The sequence below is a fragment of the Chroicocephalus ridibundus genome, chromosome 29 (assembly GCF_963924245.1).
Source record: "Chroicocephalus ridibundus chromosome 29, bChrRid1.1, whole genome shotgun sequence".
Lineage (NCBI taxonomy): Eukaryota > Metazoa > Chordata > Aves > Charadriiformes > Laridae > Chroicocephalus > Chroicocephalus ridibundus.
In genome coordinates, this window is record NC_086312.1 from 196,845 (window position 1) to 212,129 (window position 15,285).

Genomic DNA, 15,285 nt, shown 5'->3' on the forward strand with positions numbered 1-15,285 from the left:
CCGGTTGCTCAAGAGCAGGAACTGCAAGATCTTAATTACCTAATGAACAATGTTCTTTAAACGGTCTTATTACAAAACATTAATTGTTTTTCCCGTTAAAATGACAAAGTTTGAAGGGAGAAACAACCTTCTCTTTCTTTTCTCTTGGCAGTGACATCCAAACCAGGATCATCGACGGTACCGAACGCAACCCAAGCATCCTCCCCGGCGCAGACGCAGGCGCCGCAGCAGAACCTCCAGTCGGTGCAGACGACTCATTCCTTTCCTTCCGTCACCCCCGACCTCATCGTCCAGACGCCCGTCATGACGATGGTGCCTCCTCAACCTCCTGCGCCACCTCCACCGGCCCCCCAGGCCCCCGCGCCGCCGGCCCCGGCTCCCCAACCCATCCAGCCTCACCCTCCCGTTATCCCAACGCCCGCCCAGCCCGTGAAGGTGAGTCATTCCTTAATTATCTTAACCTGACGGCTTTAATTGTCTTCACGGCATAGAAGCGCCGTGGTTGGTCAAGCGGTTGCTGTTTGCTTTGCTGCCGGAGTCTCATTTTAAGCCAAACGGCCGCAGTTTGGTCAAAAAAATCATGGTTTGAGAAACTTGAGGAGCCTGCGGTGACCCTCTCTGACACCGGTTAACGTTAGCCGTGGGGAATTCCACACAGGTTTGCGTGGAAACCTCGTTCATCCGCTTAAAACTTTCTTTCCTTGAGCTTTATGTGACTCGGGAAGAAAATCTTGAGTTGCTGAAGTGACTCATGCCCTTGACCTTTGGTGGTACGGCAGAGATAATCCATGTGTTTCTCTGCCGAGCTCCGCACAGGTCAACAACATCTCAATAGTTTTGGAAGGGCTTCCAAAGTCCTTCTTGTCACAAGCGCTGGTGAACCCGAGTCAACGCTCCGAGAAACGCAACTCGCTTCAAGCCCAGAAGTACGATGCCCAAATTAATAATGCTTTATTTGCTCGGTTATAGACAAAAAAAGGGGTGAAGAGGAAAGCAGACACCACCACGCCGACGACCATCGACCCAATCCATGAATCGTCATCGTTGCCCGCCGAACCCAAGTCCACCAAGCTGGGTCCGCGTCGGGAAAGCAGCCGCCCGGTGAAGCCTCCAAAGAAGGACGTTCCAGACTCTCAACAGCACGTGGTAGAAAAGAGTAGCAAAATCTCCGAGCAGTTAAAATACTGCAGCGGCATCATCAAAGAGATGTTCGCCAAGAAACACGCTGCCTACGCCTGGCCCTTCTACAAACCTGTGGATGTGGAAGCACTGGGACTGCACGATTATTGCGATATCATTAAACATCCCATGGATCTGAGCACAATCAAAGTAAGCTCAGGTGTAGAGGAGGGGGAGGTCGGGGGTCTGAGAGGAGAAAAAAAAGATGATTTTTCGCCCCGCGCGTGCGCACCAGGCGTCCTCAGATGTCTGCCGGATTTATTTTGGCCGTAGGTTTCTGGTACATTCGGTCTCTCTTTTCTTCTTCTCTTGGTTGGTATCGTGACATTTGGGAAAAACAAACAAGCCGGCATCCTTCCAGACGGGCTCTTAGGAAACGCTCGCACGGGGTTTTTTATAGAAAATTTCCATTACTGTATAAATCTGCTCTTTCTTTTTAGGCCAGGAGATGGCCTCAGAGAGCGTCAATCACAGGAATAAGGGGATTTGCTTTACACCAACCCCATTCTCAATTCTTTTTAAAATAAAGGCCCATCTTTCCGAAGTTGTCTTGTCTAAATCGTTCTTCTGTTGAGCACAGGTAGTTCCCTCTGGTTGAAAATCGCTTCATTTTAAAGAACAGATGCGAATTCATCCACGCTTCCCCTTGGAACGTTAATTCATTATTAGAGTTGTTTAATTTTTAAAGGCCACTGCAAAGTCGTCCCTTGAAATGTTAATTCAGGATTTCGAAGTCAAACTTTTTAGCTGGGAAACCTGAATTTGTTATTTAGAAATCTTCTTTTAACTTCTTGGTTATCAAATGTTAATTCGTTATTTTGAAGTCCAACTTCAGCCATGAAAGCTTAATTCTTTATTTGAATATCTTTCATTTTTTAGTTATCAAACCTTAGTTCACTATTTAGAACTCTAACTTTTTAGTTAGAGGTTTAGTTAAATTCATCATTTAAAAGTCTTTAACTTTTTTTCGCCCACTTTGTTTCTGGGTTTTCAAACCCGAGGAGCGAGTTTTCCCTTCCCGCAGTTGCAGCAGGGCTGAAGCCGCCGTGGCTCTTCCTTCGTCACGGCGTTTCCGACCTCGTGGATCTTGATGGGCCAAACCTTGGGGCCGCCGAATTCCATTCTTGGCGTTCTCCTTTCTCCTCCGGACTGGCCGGCCATGAGCGTTAGGTCTTGCACGTCCGGAGCTGCCTGTACGTCTCAGTGCCCAACTCTCTGGCAGGGCTGCGTGTCTGAGGTCACCCTTGGCAGATGTTGCCGAGACAGCTGTTGGAACGTTCTCCATCTTCCAGTTGTCCAACCCGACCCCGCTTTCCCAGGGAGGGAGAAGGAGGCGTGAAGCTTCTCTTGGCTCAGCTGGCGTTGCCACAGCTGGATGCGACACTGGGAGCAATGAGGGGTCATCTCAAGGCTGTGTCCACCTGGATCAGTTCTCCCGGCTCCACGTAGGCTTGGGACAGGAGCAGGTCACTGTAGAGCAGGTCTGTGCCCTCCTGGGGTGGAGGTCCAAGCTGTAGAGACACCAACTTGGTTCCTGGAGGAAGGGGGATGGTTGAAAGCAGGTGAGGTGGTTGAATCCTCTCCCCTGCGTCCACAAAGTCATCGTTCATCGTTGGGTGAAGGACCATCCTGGTGTCTTCTGTCCCTCCGACCATTTAAACAACTCTTGAGGTCTTCCTTCTGGGGGATCGATCTGAGCAAAGCCCACCGTATTCTTGTGCTAACGCAGGATCTTGGGCACACGGGGAGGTTCAGCCCTTCTTGGTTGAGGTCAGGTGGAGCCAGGGTTCGTACTCGTGGCCTTCAACACTGTTCTTCTTCGCAGCATCTCCATCCGGTTCTTCATCCAAATCGCCTGGCTGCTGTCAGCCATGTAGACAGTGAGCAGGTGGCTCGGAGAACACGTTGTCCTCTTCTGAACATCACTGAGGACGCCCACAGTCAGCTCTTATTTTTTTATAAACCGTCCACAATCCTTCATTCGACCACTGTTGATGATTCTTTTGACCAAAATTAGTCATTATTTTTTTTTAACCATCCACAATCCTTCATTTGACCAACACTGATTGTTCTTTTGACCAAAATTAGTTATCTTTTACACACCATCCCCAGTCCTTCATTTGACCAAAATTGATTATTCTTTTGACCAGAATTAGTCATTATTTTTTTATAAACCATCCACAGTCCTTCATTCGACCAAAATTGTTCATTCTTTTGACCAAAATTAGTCATTTTTTAATAAACAGTCCATCCATAATCCTTCATTTGACCAAAACTGATCATTCTTTTGACCAAAACTAGGCATTCCAGCGTAGGGAGAAAACAGGTGCGTGAAATCCGTGGGCGCCACAGGGATGTGTTTATTCAATCCGTGGATTTGGTGTATTTGGTTAACAGCAGAGAGTTTTGTTGGTTTTCTTTCCCTTTCCCCTCCTTTCTAGTCTAAACTGGAGAACCGGGAATACCGAGATGCTCAGGAATTTGCGGCCGACGTCCGATTGATGTTCTCCAATTGCTATAAGTACAACCCCGCCGATCACGAGGTGGTGGCCATGGCACGGAAACTGCAGGTAAGGACGCGCGTTGTCGCGGCCCGCTTCGTTTTTGATGAACGCTGGCGTCTCTCTTGGCTTATATTTCCAGCACAAAGGCCACGTAGTCTTGAAATAACCCCCAAAAACGCCAGCGTGGTAGATAATGGTAAAAAACCGATACTTTTTGCTGTAGAAGTGATGGAAGGAGTGAGCCGACTCAGCCCAATTTGCTTCTTTAAACTCTTTATTTTGTTTAATTTGCCTTTTTTGTGTCGTCGTACCTTTTTGCTGAAGGAGTAGAAAGGAAAAGCGCGGCTCCAAAATGTCACTTTTCTCCCCAAAACACCTAGAAAGAAAAGAATCAACGGTACCTGCGTGGTTGTGCTTTTTTAATTACATCTTCCCTCATTTTACGGTGAAGTTTTCTGCTCTCCGCTCGTTCCTGAAGGGTTTGTAATTAAAAGAATTAGCTGATAAAGAAGCCGCACGTCTTGAACGAAGCGCTTGGCTTCATCCACGCGTTCCGCCACTCCCCAGAATCTTCGCAGTTCCCTCGTTTCTCGATAATTCGGAGCTGCTGCGTGGCGTCACCCGGTCGAAGCAGGGAAAAATGCTTCGCCGCGAGCGGATCTGGGAGAGACGGTGGAGAAAACCGGCCTGGATTGCTTTAAACTTCAAAAAACTGGCTGAGGAAGGGACTGAGTTACACCCGAAAGCAGCGGAGACCTGGGGAAAAACTGTTAGGTTGGGGGAAAAGCTATTCAACTGGGGGGAAATGCTATTAAATTGGAGGGGAAAGCTATTAAATTGGAAGGGAAGCTGTTAAATTGGGGGGAAAGCTATTAAATTATGGGGGGAAAGCTAATAAATTGGGGGGAAAAGCTATTAACCTGAGGGGAAGCTCTTAAGTTGGAGGGAAAGTTATTAAATTGGGGGGAAAAACTTAGGTTACAGGACGTTTGACTCAAGAAAACAACCCCAAAAAGCGGGAGGAACTGGATATTAAAAGCTCGGCTGGATTTTTCTAACTGGAAATCCCGCGTCAAAACCCTCTGTGTGACGTAGAGGGATTTCACTCGAGGAAAATTGCCGGCTCCTGAAAAGGCTGCCAGATGTTTCCCTTCGACCCAGATGTGAAGCTGCGGCCGAGGGTCGAGGAAACAAAGCCATGGTTTTAGGCACTCTTAGCATTTTTCATTGGGTTTTTTGTAATAAAAATCCAGCTCAGGTTTGGGCTGGTTTAATTTGAGCTGAGTAGATGTGTGTTGCGGCTTGCTTTTAGCGTGAGTTTCGTCGAATTCGTTGTCTTCGTATTTTTTTCTGGATTTTATGGGAAGAAAAACCTGGAAAACTCGCCGCTCGCCCTCTGGCTGCTCTTTTTCTCCTTGTTTTACTCTACCGAAGGACGTCGCAGCCTCTTTAAACGACGTCTCGGAGCATTTTCCAACCAGCAGCAGAATGAATCCGATCTGAAATTCCAGTCACTCCTCTCGCAGGCTGCCAAGCGCTGAGTAGTTGGACGGAAACTTGGGATTTTTCTGTTCTTTGGGATTTTTCACCCTTGGTTTTTTTTGAGGAAAGTCCTCAGCGACCGGCATTGCCAGGTGACGCCGTCTGGAGCGAGGGCTGTATGAAATCAGGATTTCACCCGCATCGATCCCCTGGACGAGCTCGGGAACACGTCCCCGCACGGAGCAACCGCTCGGGGAAACTGGATTTCTGGCATGAAGAGGAAAAAAGGGCGTTTTTGACTGTAAAAATCCCCCAAAAATGGGCGTTAAACATCGGGGCAGCCCCGTGGTGGGGATGCGACGGAGGCGGGTACCAAAATACCAGCTGGATCCTGCTCCCCACCTGCTGACGCCAGGGGTGTCGCTTCTCCCTCTGCTTTTCCTCTGCTGAGAAAATTGTTCTCAAAAATAAAAATGAAGAAAGGGGTTTCTGGAGCGCTGCTGAGGTTTGGAAAGAAGGCTGAGGATTCAAGTTTGGGCTTGAGCCTCCCATAAAGAAAATCTACGCGGCGTCTTGCTCAACAAGACGCTGCGTTGTCCCTCCGTCCTGGCAACGTCCGCCACTGAAATAACTCGTTTTTCCGCTTTTTGTTACTTCTTCATCGTCGCTTCTTGGATCTTCAGGGCTAACGCCAGCTCCTGGAAGAGATTTATGGTTTATGTTTGGCCGGGTGAGCGCTACAGGTGATGTACAAACCAGTAGCAGGAAGAATGCCTGATTAATAAGGCATTAATTAGCTCATTATCCGCTCCCAGGGTTTTCTCTTCCATCCATTCCTGGGTGGATTTTTAGGAATCTTCCAGCTGCCGAGGGCTTTTCTTAACCTGGCTGCTTCTGAATGGATGGATTGTTTTTTAACTTCACACCAAGGACCTTTAAATTAGCCTTCCTGTTAATTAGAAGACTAAATAGGTATAAAAAAACTAGGAAGGTTTTATTTCTGACTCTTAAAACTCGAGTGTATGGGGTGGCGCAGCCGTGCCTGCTGGTGATAATCAAGAACCGGACTTTCTGGTTGATGGAAAACAATAATTAGGTTGTAAACACTCATTAAGTGCAGTGATTCACTGACAATTAAATGTGCATCCCACGAGCGATGCCGTCGCTGGAAGAGCTCGGCAATCTCTCCTTTTTCCTCCGGCGTTTTTCTGCTCCTTCCCTTGAAATTTGAGCCTGAGCGCGAACGTGAACGGAACGGCATTTCTGCCAGCAGGTGGAGGCAGCAAAGCAACATCCCCAGCGCCTGGAAAACCTGAAAAAATGCCCCAAATAAAGGCACGAGGAGGCTGAGGATGGAGAAATACGGTCCAACAACGCTCCGCCTGCTCGCGTTTTAAGAAGGAAAACGCAAAAACAATGGGAAGAGCCCAACAGGTCCTTAAAAATCTCAAGGATGAGCCCCAAGTAGAAGAGCTGGAAGCCTCCGGGAAGGAAAACGTCGCTTGAGCGATGAGTTAAAACAGCGTGATTCGATATCACGGGGTGTTTGGTTTGTTGAAGGATTTTGGATAAGTTGTATAAATCCGTATGACCGTGCGCACACGGTTAATATTTACGGTCCGTTGGGCTTCAGAAAGGAATCATGGATCTTCTCCGATGGTTTCCCGGTCCCAGCCACACACCCAGGACTTGGGAAATATCAAAAATAAATACTAACTGTAGCCTGAAAGTCAAACCTTTGGGCAGGAGGAGAAATTATCTTTTATTATCTTAGGATTCGGCATTGAAGAGGTGGACACTGACGCTTGGGTTGTCCTTCCCACCATCGCTTGAGTCATCTTCTGGGAGTTGCTGATCTCCTTACGGGCTCCAAAAGGAGTTGCTAAGCTCCAAAATAAGTGCCTGAGCACCTACAAGGAGGTGAATCGAACCCATTTTCGGGTCTCATCTTGTAGGAGATGCTAAAAAATGGCATTTTCTTGTCTGCAAGTGCACGGCCCTTCACAAGGTGGCACCTTGGGGAAAAAAAAATCTCTTTTTGGGTGCAGGCGGCACTCGTTTTTCTTCTGGGAAACTAAAAAAACACATTCAAAACTCTTCCTTCAAACAAAGTCAGGAGGCTCCAAGCAATACAGCCAGGATCTAAACGCAACCAGGGTGTCCCACCTTATCTGCCTTGTCTTAGGTTTAAATGAAAATGGATTTTGGTGTCAAGTTTTAGGAGAAAAAAGGCGTTTCACATCATTGGGATAAGTGGAATTCAACCAGCTCCGCACGCATCGCTCTTGAGGATAACGGGAAACGCCCTTACGCGAGGGTTTGGGTTGAATTGAGGTGGTTTTCGCAGGGTGTGGGTTGGGAAAATCCAGGCTTGGTGACAAGAAGAGGGAATTGCAGCAGCTGATGTCGAGGATCTCAAGAACCTGCACAATGCAGCTTTTAAATGAGTCTCGTCCTTCTTGCCGGTAATTTTTTTCCCCCAGAACCATCTTGGAGACGGTCAAAATTCCAAGTGGACTTGGAGCTTTCAGGAAATCCTCTTGTCTGCGACAGCGCGGTGTGTCGATCGCTTGGGTAGAGACCACACGTCTGTAGGGACCAGCCTGGAGATCGCAACCACACTTGGCAGCATCCCGCTTTGCCAAACCTTGCGTTTATTTTTCCCCTTGTATTTTCAGGACGTGTTCGAGATGCGCTTCGCCAAGATGCCGGATGAACCAGAAGAACCTGTGATTCCAGCTTCTTCTCCCGTGGTGGTGCCGCCTCCCACCAAGGTGGCTCCCCCTTCGTCTAGCGACAGCAGCAGCGATAGCTCCTCCGACAGCGACAGCTCGTCGGATGACTCCGAGGAAGAGCGAGCTCAGCGGTTAGCGGAGCTCCAGGAACAGGTACCCCGATGGATGTGGGGGTGTCCCTTCTTCTGGAACTTGGTGGCCTCGGGGCCTTTGCTCAAAGCTGTAGACTTTCTAGTTGTACAATAGTGGCCATCAGCTGCAAAGTGCGCCAAAATTGTTAGTTTTCAAGTGATGCACAAAGGAATTGGGTGTTTTTTTCAGGCTGGTCCTTCCAGTTCCTGGTAGGACACGCCAGGGTGGTCCCCGGTGGCACGTCTTTGCTGCCTGCCCTCGGGTGGTGTCTTCTGAGCAGGCAGGACATGGGCTGGAGCAAGGATTTACCCAACGTGGGGGAAGCCGGTGAGATAACGAGCCGCGCTCCTTATCTCCCGCATCCTTACGGCGTCATTAGCGCTGGTAATTAAAGCATCGCTGGTGCTGACGAAGCGAGCAGCCCACTTCTGCCTGAGCGAGGAGAAATACCCCTAAAGAGGTTGTCTCCGTCCTCTCCCAGTGGTCAATAATTCAATATACAGAAATCAGGGTGCGATGAAAAGCTGGAAGAACCGACATAGTTAATGTCAGAAGATAAGAAAGCGTTAGGCAGCAGAGATAAAAGTTAATTAATATGACTTTGCTCAAAGCCGTAGACTTTCTAGTTGTACCGTAGTGACCATCAGCTGGAAAATGCCCCCAGAATTGTTAGTTTTCAAGCAAAGCACGAAGGAATTGTGGGGGTTTTTTTCAAGATGGTCCTTCCAGTTCCTGGTAGGACACACCGAGGTGGTCCCCGCCGGCAGGAGTTTGCTGCCTGCCCTTGGGTGGTGTAGAAAAAAGTTAATTAATATGGAAAAGGAGGAGGCGCCGGGTAAAAGTATCTTGATCTTCGTGTGTCTCTCAGCTTAAAGCGGTGCACGAGCAGCTCGCAGCCCTGTCCCAGCCCCAGCAGAACAAACCAAAGAAAAAAGAGAAAGACAAGAAGGAGAAGAAGAAGGAGAAGCACAAAAAGAAGGAGGAGCTGGAAGACGCCAAGAAGAGCAAAGCCAAGGAACCGCCAACCAAGAAGGCCAAGAAAAGCAACAGCAACAGCAGTACCTCCAGGTCAGCCCTGTCCCTCTTCCGTCCTCTTTTACCGCACAGCACTTCTGATTTTTCATTTCTTTTTGCTAATTAACTTAATTCTTGACGAGTAACGCCCCAGGGCTGACTCGCTGCGAGCCCCTCGCCTCCGTAGGCGTTGCTCGCGGTCACGTTGTGGTTTTCGGGGCGGATGCTTTTCCCCGTGGCTGACGTGAACGTGCCGAGTACAGGAAAGAGGGGAAAAAAAGATCACGTGGAGTCGCGTTATTGGCTCAAATCTTCTCATTTTTCCTCCCTGTCCCTTCATTTTTGGAAGCCGTAGGTTTCACATTTAAGAGGTAAGGTGCCGAGAGCCCCCGTCTGCTGCCGGCTCGAAGGGGAGGCAGGATTTTAGGATTTAACCCAAGGCGAAAAAGAGTTATTTGGCGTATTTCTCTGTAATGAGATGAAATTAAGGAAGAAGGAAATAACGAACGAAATCTTGGAGCTTGTCTCTGTCCCCAGGCCTCACCGCAGCATTCGGTGTCTTCAGACGTTGGAATAAACCCCAGCAGGTTAATTTAGGGAAATGGATTGTCTGTGACTCCATTAACCTCTTCTTTTCTAATTCGGGGGTGATTTTCTACCCAGACTTCGCTTATTAATTGTGTTAACACTGAATCCGTTGCAAACGGTGAGATAAACATCTAGGAATCTACCTCCGTAGTGTGGAGAACCCCCAGGGTGATGGCAAGGAGTCCCCATAGCTGGGTTTTTCCCTTCTTAGGAACATATTTTTTTGCGGATGCTGGGTTTTACCTCTCCGTACGGGCTCTCAGGCTCCCAAACACCCTGACCTCTTGCTGTTCCCGGCGAGAAACGGGCAGCATCGGTTGAGCCTTGGTCCATCCAAGTGCGGATGTAAAGGAAATTCCCCTCTGGAGCTGCTCCTGCTTTTCAGAATTATCTCCTGGAGCTGCTTGTTTCTTTGGGAGAGCAAGAGTTGGGATGGGTAGCTCAACCTTGGGAGTCTACAGCAGGTTCAGCTCAACCTTGGGGTGTCTTAACAGCGGGTTGAGCTCAACCGTGGGTGTCTACAGCAGGTTCAGCTCAACCTTGGGTGTCTACAGCAGGTTCAGCTCAACCTTGGGTGTCTACAGCAGGTTGAGCTCACCTTAGGTGTCTACAGTGGGTTGACCTCAACCATCTTGTCTAAGAGCAAGTTGAGCTCAACTTTGGGGTTTCTACAGCAGGTTGAGCTGAACCTTGGGTGTCCTACAGCAGGTTGAGCTCAATTTGGGCGTCTGCAGCGGGTTGAGCTCAACCTTGGGTGTCTAGAACAGGTTGAGCTCAACCTTCTTGTCTAAGACCAAGTTGAGCTCAACCATGGGTGTCTGCAGCATGTTGAGCTCAACCTTGGGTGTCTACAGCAGGTTCAGCTCAACCTTGGGTGTCTACAGCAGGTTGAGCTCAATTTTGGGCGTCTGCAGCAGGTTGAGCTCAACCTTGGGTGTCTAATGGTAATTTGAGCTCAACCTTCTTGTCTAAGAGTTGAGCTCAGCTCTCTGCGTCCCAGCCTCGTGGTCGAGCTTTCATGCTCAAACTTCACATGAGAAAAGATGGATGGAAAGTAAAAATATGAAAAATGGAGCGATTTGGTGGTTCCGTTGAAGAGGTTGGACCCAAGCGGCTGCTTGCGGCGTGATTCTTTAATAACGTTTTTTAATTGTTCTTAAGTAGTAAGAAGGAGCCGGTGGCGGTGAAGAACAGCAAACCCCCTCCCGCCTACGAGTCGGAGGAGGAGGAGAAGTGCAAGCCCATGTCCTACGAGGAGAAGCGGCAGCTCAGCCTGGACATCAACAAACTGCCCGGCGAGAAGCTTGGTCGCGTCGTCCACATCATCCAGTCGCGAGAGCCCTCGCTCAAGAACTCCAACCCCGACGAGATCGAGATCGACTTCGAGACCTTGAAACCATCCACCCTGCGGGAGCTGGAGAGATACGTCACGTCCTGTTTGCGCAAGAAGAGGAAACCTCAAGGTACTTTTTTGCCTCAAAATCCGGTTTTTCCCCTTATTTGAGCGATGGTTTCCCAGGTGGAGAATGGGGAGGAAAAAGGATGGGGGCGGGGATTTCGGCGCTCGATGCCCTTGTCCAGTGAAAAAGAGGATTTCATTTCTTTTCTTTAATTTTGTTTTTTTCAAATTTTTTCAAGTTGCATTTAATTTTTTAAGATGTTTAAATATTTAATTTTATTTACTTTTCAATATTTTAGGGTTTCTTTAAGTTTTTGCTGTTTTCCAATATTTCATTTTCTTCAAATTCTAAATTTTCATTTTAACTTTCTTCAATTTTTAAATGTTCGTTTTCTTTAATTTTTAGATTTTTAGGTTTTAAAATGTTATTTACTTTTACTTATTAAATTATGTCATTTTATGTAACTGTCTTTAATTTTATTTACGCTTTACATTTTTAGATCTTTTTAAGTTTTATTTCGTTTCTTTCATTTTTAAACGTCGAGGTTTTTCTTTAATTTCGAGAGTTGAAAATTGTATTTATTTACGGAATAATCGCCTTTAATTTTGTCAAACTTTTTTTTTTTTTTTTGAATTTTTAAAATCCTATTTGATTTTATTTGTTTTTTTTCCAAGGGTGTTTAAGGTGCTGTTTCTCTCTCGACCCGGCAGCTCGGGGGTTCCTTCCTCTCCCCCCCCCAGCCCCCCCCAAATGGCAATATTTAAATTCCAATTAACGTCCATTTTTCTCAAACCCGTTAACGATCTTTCTGACGAAGCGGCCGGGGGGTGGGGGCGAGGCGGGGGGGGGGGGACGCCCGCATTCCACATCGATTTTCGTCTCTCTTAATCTTTTAATCTATTTTGAAATTTCAATTCATTTTTAATATCGTAAATCTATTTTAAATCTATTCTTTTAAATCTTTAAAAAACTAAAATAGGTTTTTTCTATCCCGTTTGTTAACGTCCATAAATTCCAGTTAAATAGTCCTTTTATACCAATTTTTATTTTTATTACATTAAAATATCCATGTCTCTAATAAACTTACTCTAAAATATAGATTTTTATTTTTTTTTAATTTACTTTTTTTTTTCCTTTCCGTGTATTGGTTTAGCAAAGGGCTCCGGGAGCAGCTCCTTGGCCGTGGCTGACCCGTTTTATTCGCTTTTATTCTCATTTTGTTCTGATTGTTCTCATCCAAGCTATTAATAAAAAGGCGATTTTATACTTCTAAGCAAAAAAAAAAAAAAAAGATTTTTTTTTTGCCTTTAATCTCTTTTAGGCTAATTTTAAAATTAGGCAATTGTCTGCTTTTAAGCAAAAAAGTTAAATTTTTTTCCCCTTTATTCGTACTTAGTCTCAACTTAAGCTATTAAAAAAAGGCAATTTTATACTTTTAAATAAAAAATTTTCATTTTTTTTTTTAGTTCTCATTTAAGCGATGAGAAAGGCAATTACACTTTGAAGAAAAGGTTTAGATTTTTTTCTTTGCTTTCATTTCTTCACATTTAAGCGATTCAGAAAGGACAAGGTTACGCTTCTAAGCGAAGGAAATGGAATAATTTTTTTTCTTCGCTCGTCTCGATTCTCGCCGTATTCTGATTATTCTCATTTAAGCGATTAACAAAAAAAGCAATTTGATGCTTCTCCTCTGCCTCAGCCTCCTGCCGCCTCCTTCCCCCCCCAAACTCACGCACCGAAAAATCGACTCAAGGGGGTTTTCAGCCCCGTTTGGCGCAGCCCGGCGGGAGGAAGCTCCTCTGGGGGAGGTGTAGGGGGGGGAGTATTAATGAATTAGCCCTTAACGATGTCGCCTTGTCCCCTTGCAGCGGAGAAAGTGGACGTCGTCGCCGGCTCCTCGAAAATGAAGGGATTTTCCTCCTCCGAGTCCGAGAGCAGCAGCGAGTCCAGCTCCTCCGACAGCGAAGATTCGGAAACAGGTTAGACGCAGCTTCTTTAACGCCTCAGTCCTGGTTTCTGTATAAATAAATACGTTTTCATTCCTGGCTCGGTCTTTTAATTCTTTTTCTTTTTTTTTTTTTTTGTTGTTTTTGTTTTTCTCTATAATTTAAAAAAAAAAAATAAATCATCAATACGCAGCCCGTTTTGGGGCTCGACGGGGACAACTTGTCCCGTTTTAAGCCAAATACGTTGATTTTTTCCGAAGATTTTCTTTGCTGAACTTGGCCGTGAGCGCGGGAGGCAAAACCCGTTGTCTGCAGAATCCCCAAAATCGGTACTTGTAGGAAAAAAACGCTGTATTTTTCCCTCCAAAGAGACTCTTAAACCGTTTCCCCCAGCACCGCTTGCGCCACGGAGAAAGATGGAGACGGACAGAGGAAACGGGGTTTTACGTAGAAAAGCCGGATTTTTACATCAAGGAAAAGGATTTAAAATTAAATTTTTAAATTATTTAAAATTTAATTTCAGATTTTAAATGATTTAAAATTAATTTTTTAATCGCCGGAGCAGCATCCGCTCTGCAGAACTCTCGCCTTCTCCCCCCTACCACCATCGTTCGGGCTGAAATTAGGCTTTTCTCATATTTTTTTTCTTAATTATTCTGCTTTTCTTCCTCGCGTTGGTTTTTAGGGAAGCAAAATCTGCGTCGTCACTTAAAGCCGGTTTTAAGCCGGGCTTATCCCAGCATTTTAAGTCGATGGGAAGACTTAAATCATCTCCGATGGGTTGGGAAAGTAGGAGAAAATAATCGGGATTCCTTGTCGGAGCTGGGTCGGGTGTGCAGGGGAAACGGCACCAGAAGAAGGAGCAGAAATCCCCCCAAAATAAAATTAACCCCAAAAAATAAAGATCAGACTCACCTTTGAGCGGTGCGGGCCATGATTCCCAGCGATCCTCTACTTTTTGGGGATGTTTTTATCTGGGCGATGTTGGGATTCTGATACCATTGAACATATTTACCTATTTTTATGTATTTTTAATAGAATCGGGCTTTTTTTTTTATCTTAGAGGAGGCTGAAAACTTTCGGTGGAGCGTTTCAGGGTGACGCGCGGCGATCAGAAAATGGAATTCTTTGGTGCTAAATTCTTTTGCGTGACGGGGCACAGCAAAACTTGCCGTATTTATGCGCTTAATCGAGTCTTTTTTATCCGATTTATCTTCATTTCTCCCAAGTTCGCCAGCCCGTCAACCAAAACGATGCTCCTTTGGCGGAGCGTTGACCTTGCCCAACGCCAACTCATCCCAAATCCAGAGCCGGAATCCCGTTTCTCAACAGAACCCCGTCCGAGAAAATTTCCCCGCTAAACCTGTTGGCTGTAAATCTCCAAATTTGCATTTTAGTTCAAATTCTCCTATTTTTTTTTTCCCCCTCCCGAAGATACTCGACGGGATCGTGGGATCTTCTTCCACCAGGATGGATTTTGGGGCGATGGTTTCTAGGGGCGGTCTCGGGGCTCCCTCTGGAGCGCGGCGGTGGGTGATGCCAGGTGGGAAGGTGGGAATTTTCGGGATGCGGTGTCAATGAGCGGCGCTATGATTAGAAAAACCTCAAAAAAAATTAGAAAAAAAATAGAAAAAAATGAGGAAAACCTAGAAAAGCACCAAAAATCTCCTCCGGGCAAAAAGCAGCCTTTGGATTGAGTGGAAAATGCTCTTTTTTGAGTCTTTCTCCCCAAAACGGTGGCTGGGCGGATGCGGAGGAGCGCGGGTTGCTCTTGCGTTTTGAGTTTTTAAATGTTTTCATCCTGGGTTTTTTTGCTGTTTTTCCCCAAATCCGATGTTTTCTGCGGCGTTGGCCAACGCGGTTGGGAGTGTTTGGGCTTCATTTGGCCAACGTAGACGGGCGTTATCCGCCCAGTGCGGCTCCGGCATGGATACCCTTGGAATTATCCCCCTCAGGGGATGAAACCCACCCGTAACGCTTGGGGTAGGAGGTTAATTAAGAGAATTTGTCTCGTTTAATTAATTAATTGCCAGCGCGTGGTGCGTTTTTGCTCTCCTGAACCATTTTTTCCTCCCCTTTCCGATTAAAATGCACGAAGGAAACCCTTCAGCGCAGGGATTTGCCCCGAGTCCCGTAGATCTCCATCCCGGGAATCACTTCTAAGTTGTATTTTAAGTCCTTTTAAAAGACCTTTTAAGACTCTTAAAGACGTTTTAAGAGCTTTTGAAGAATTTTTAATGTGCTTTAGGTCACTTGAAGATGTTTTGAGACTTTTAAAAGAACCTTTTAAGACCCTTTAAGTCAT

The 15,285-nt window shown here is 46.3% G+C and overlaps 1 protein-coding gene across 7 annotated transcripts in view; it reads left to right on the forward strand.

The window, feature by feature from the left end:
• Positions 1-15,285, forward strand: part of BRD4 (bromodomain containing 4) — a 78,381-nt gene that overhangs the window by 45,070 nt on the left and 18,026 nt on the right. For 4 of the 7 annotated variants that reach the window (XM_063319076.1, XM_063319075.1, XM_063319074.1 and 1 more), the window contains 7 exons: positions 152-435; positions 970-1,329; positions 3,621-3,749; positions 7,844-8,053; positions 8,901-9,100; positions 10,799-11,097; positions 12,903-13,013. In XM_063319076.1, coding sequence (XP_063175146.1) covers positions 152-435; positions 970-1,329; positions 3,621-3,749; positions 7,844-8,053; positions 8,901-9,100; positions 10,799-11,097; positions 12,903-13,013 — 1,593 coding nt within the window. Of the gene's footprint in view, positions 1-151; positions 436-969; positions 1,330-3,620; positions 3,750-7,843; positions 8,054-8,900; positions 9,101-10,795; positions 11,098-12,902; positions 13,014-15,285 lie in introns of all 7 variants that reach the window. The other 3 variants (XM_063319072.1, XM_063319073.1, XM_063319071.1) reach the window with 1 other exon arrangement.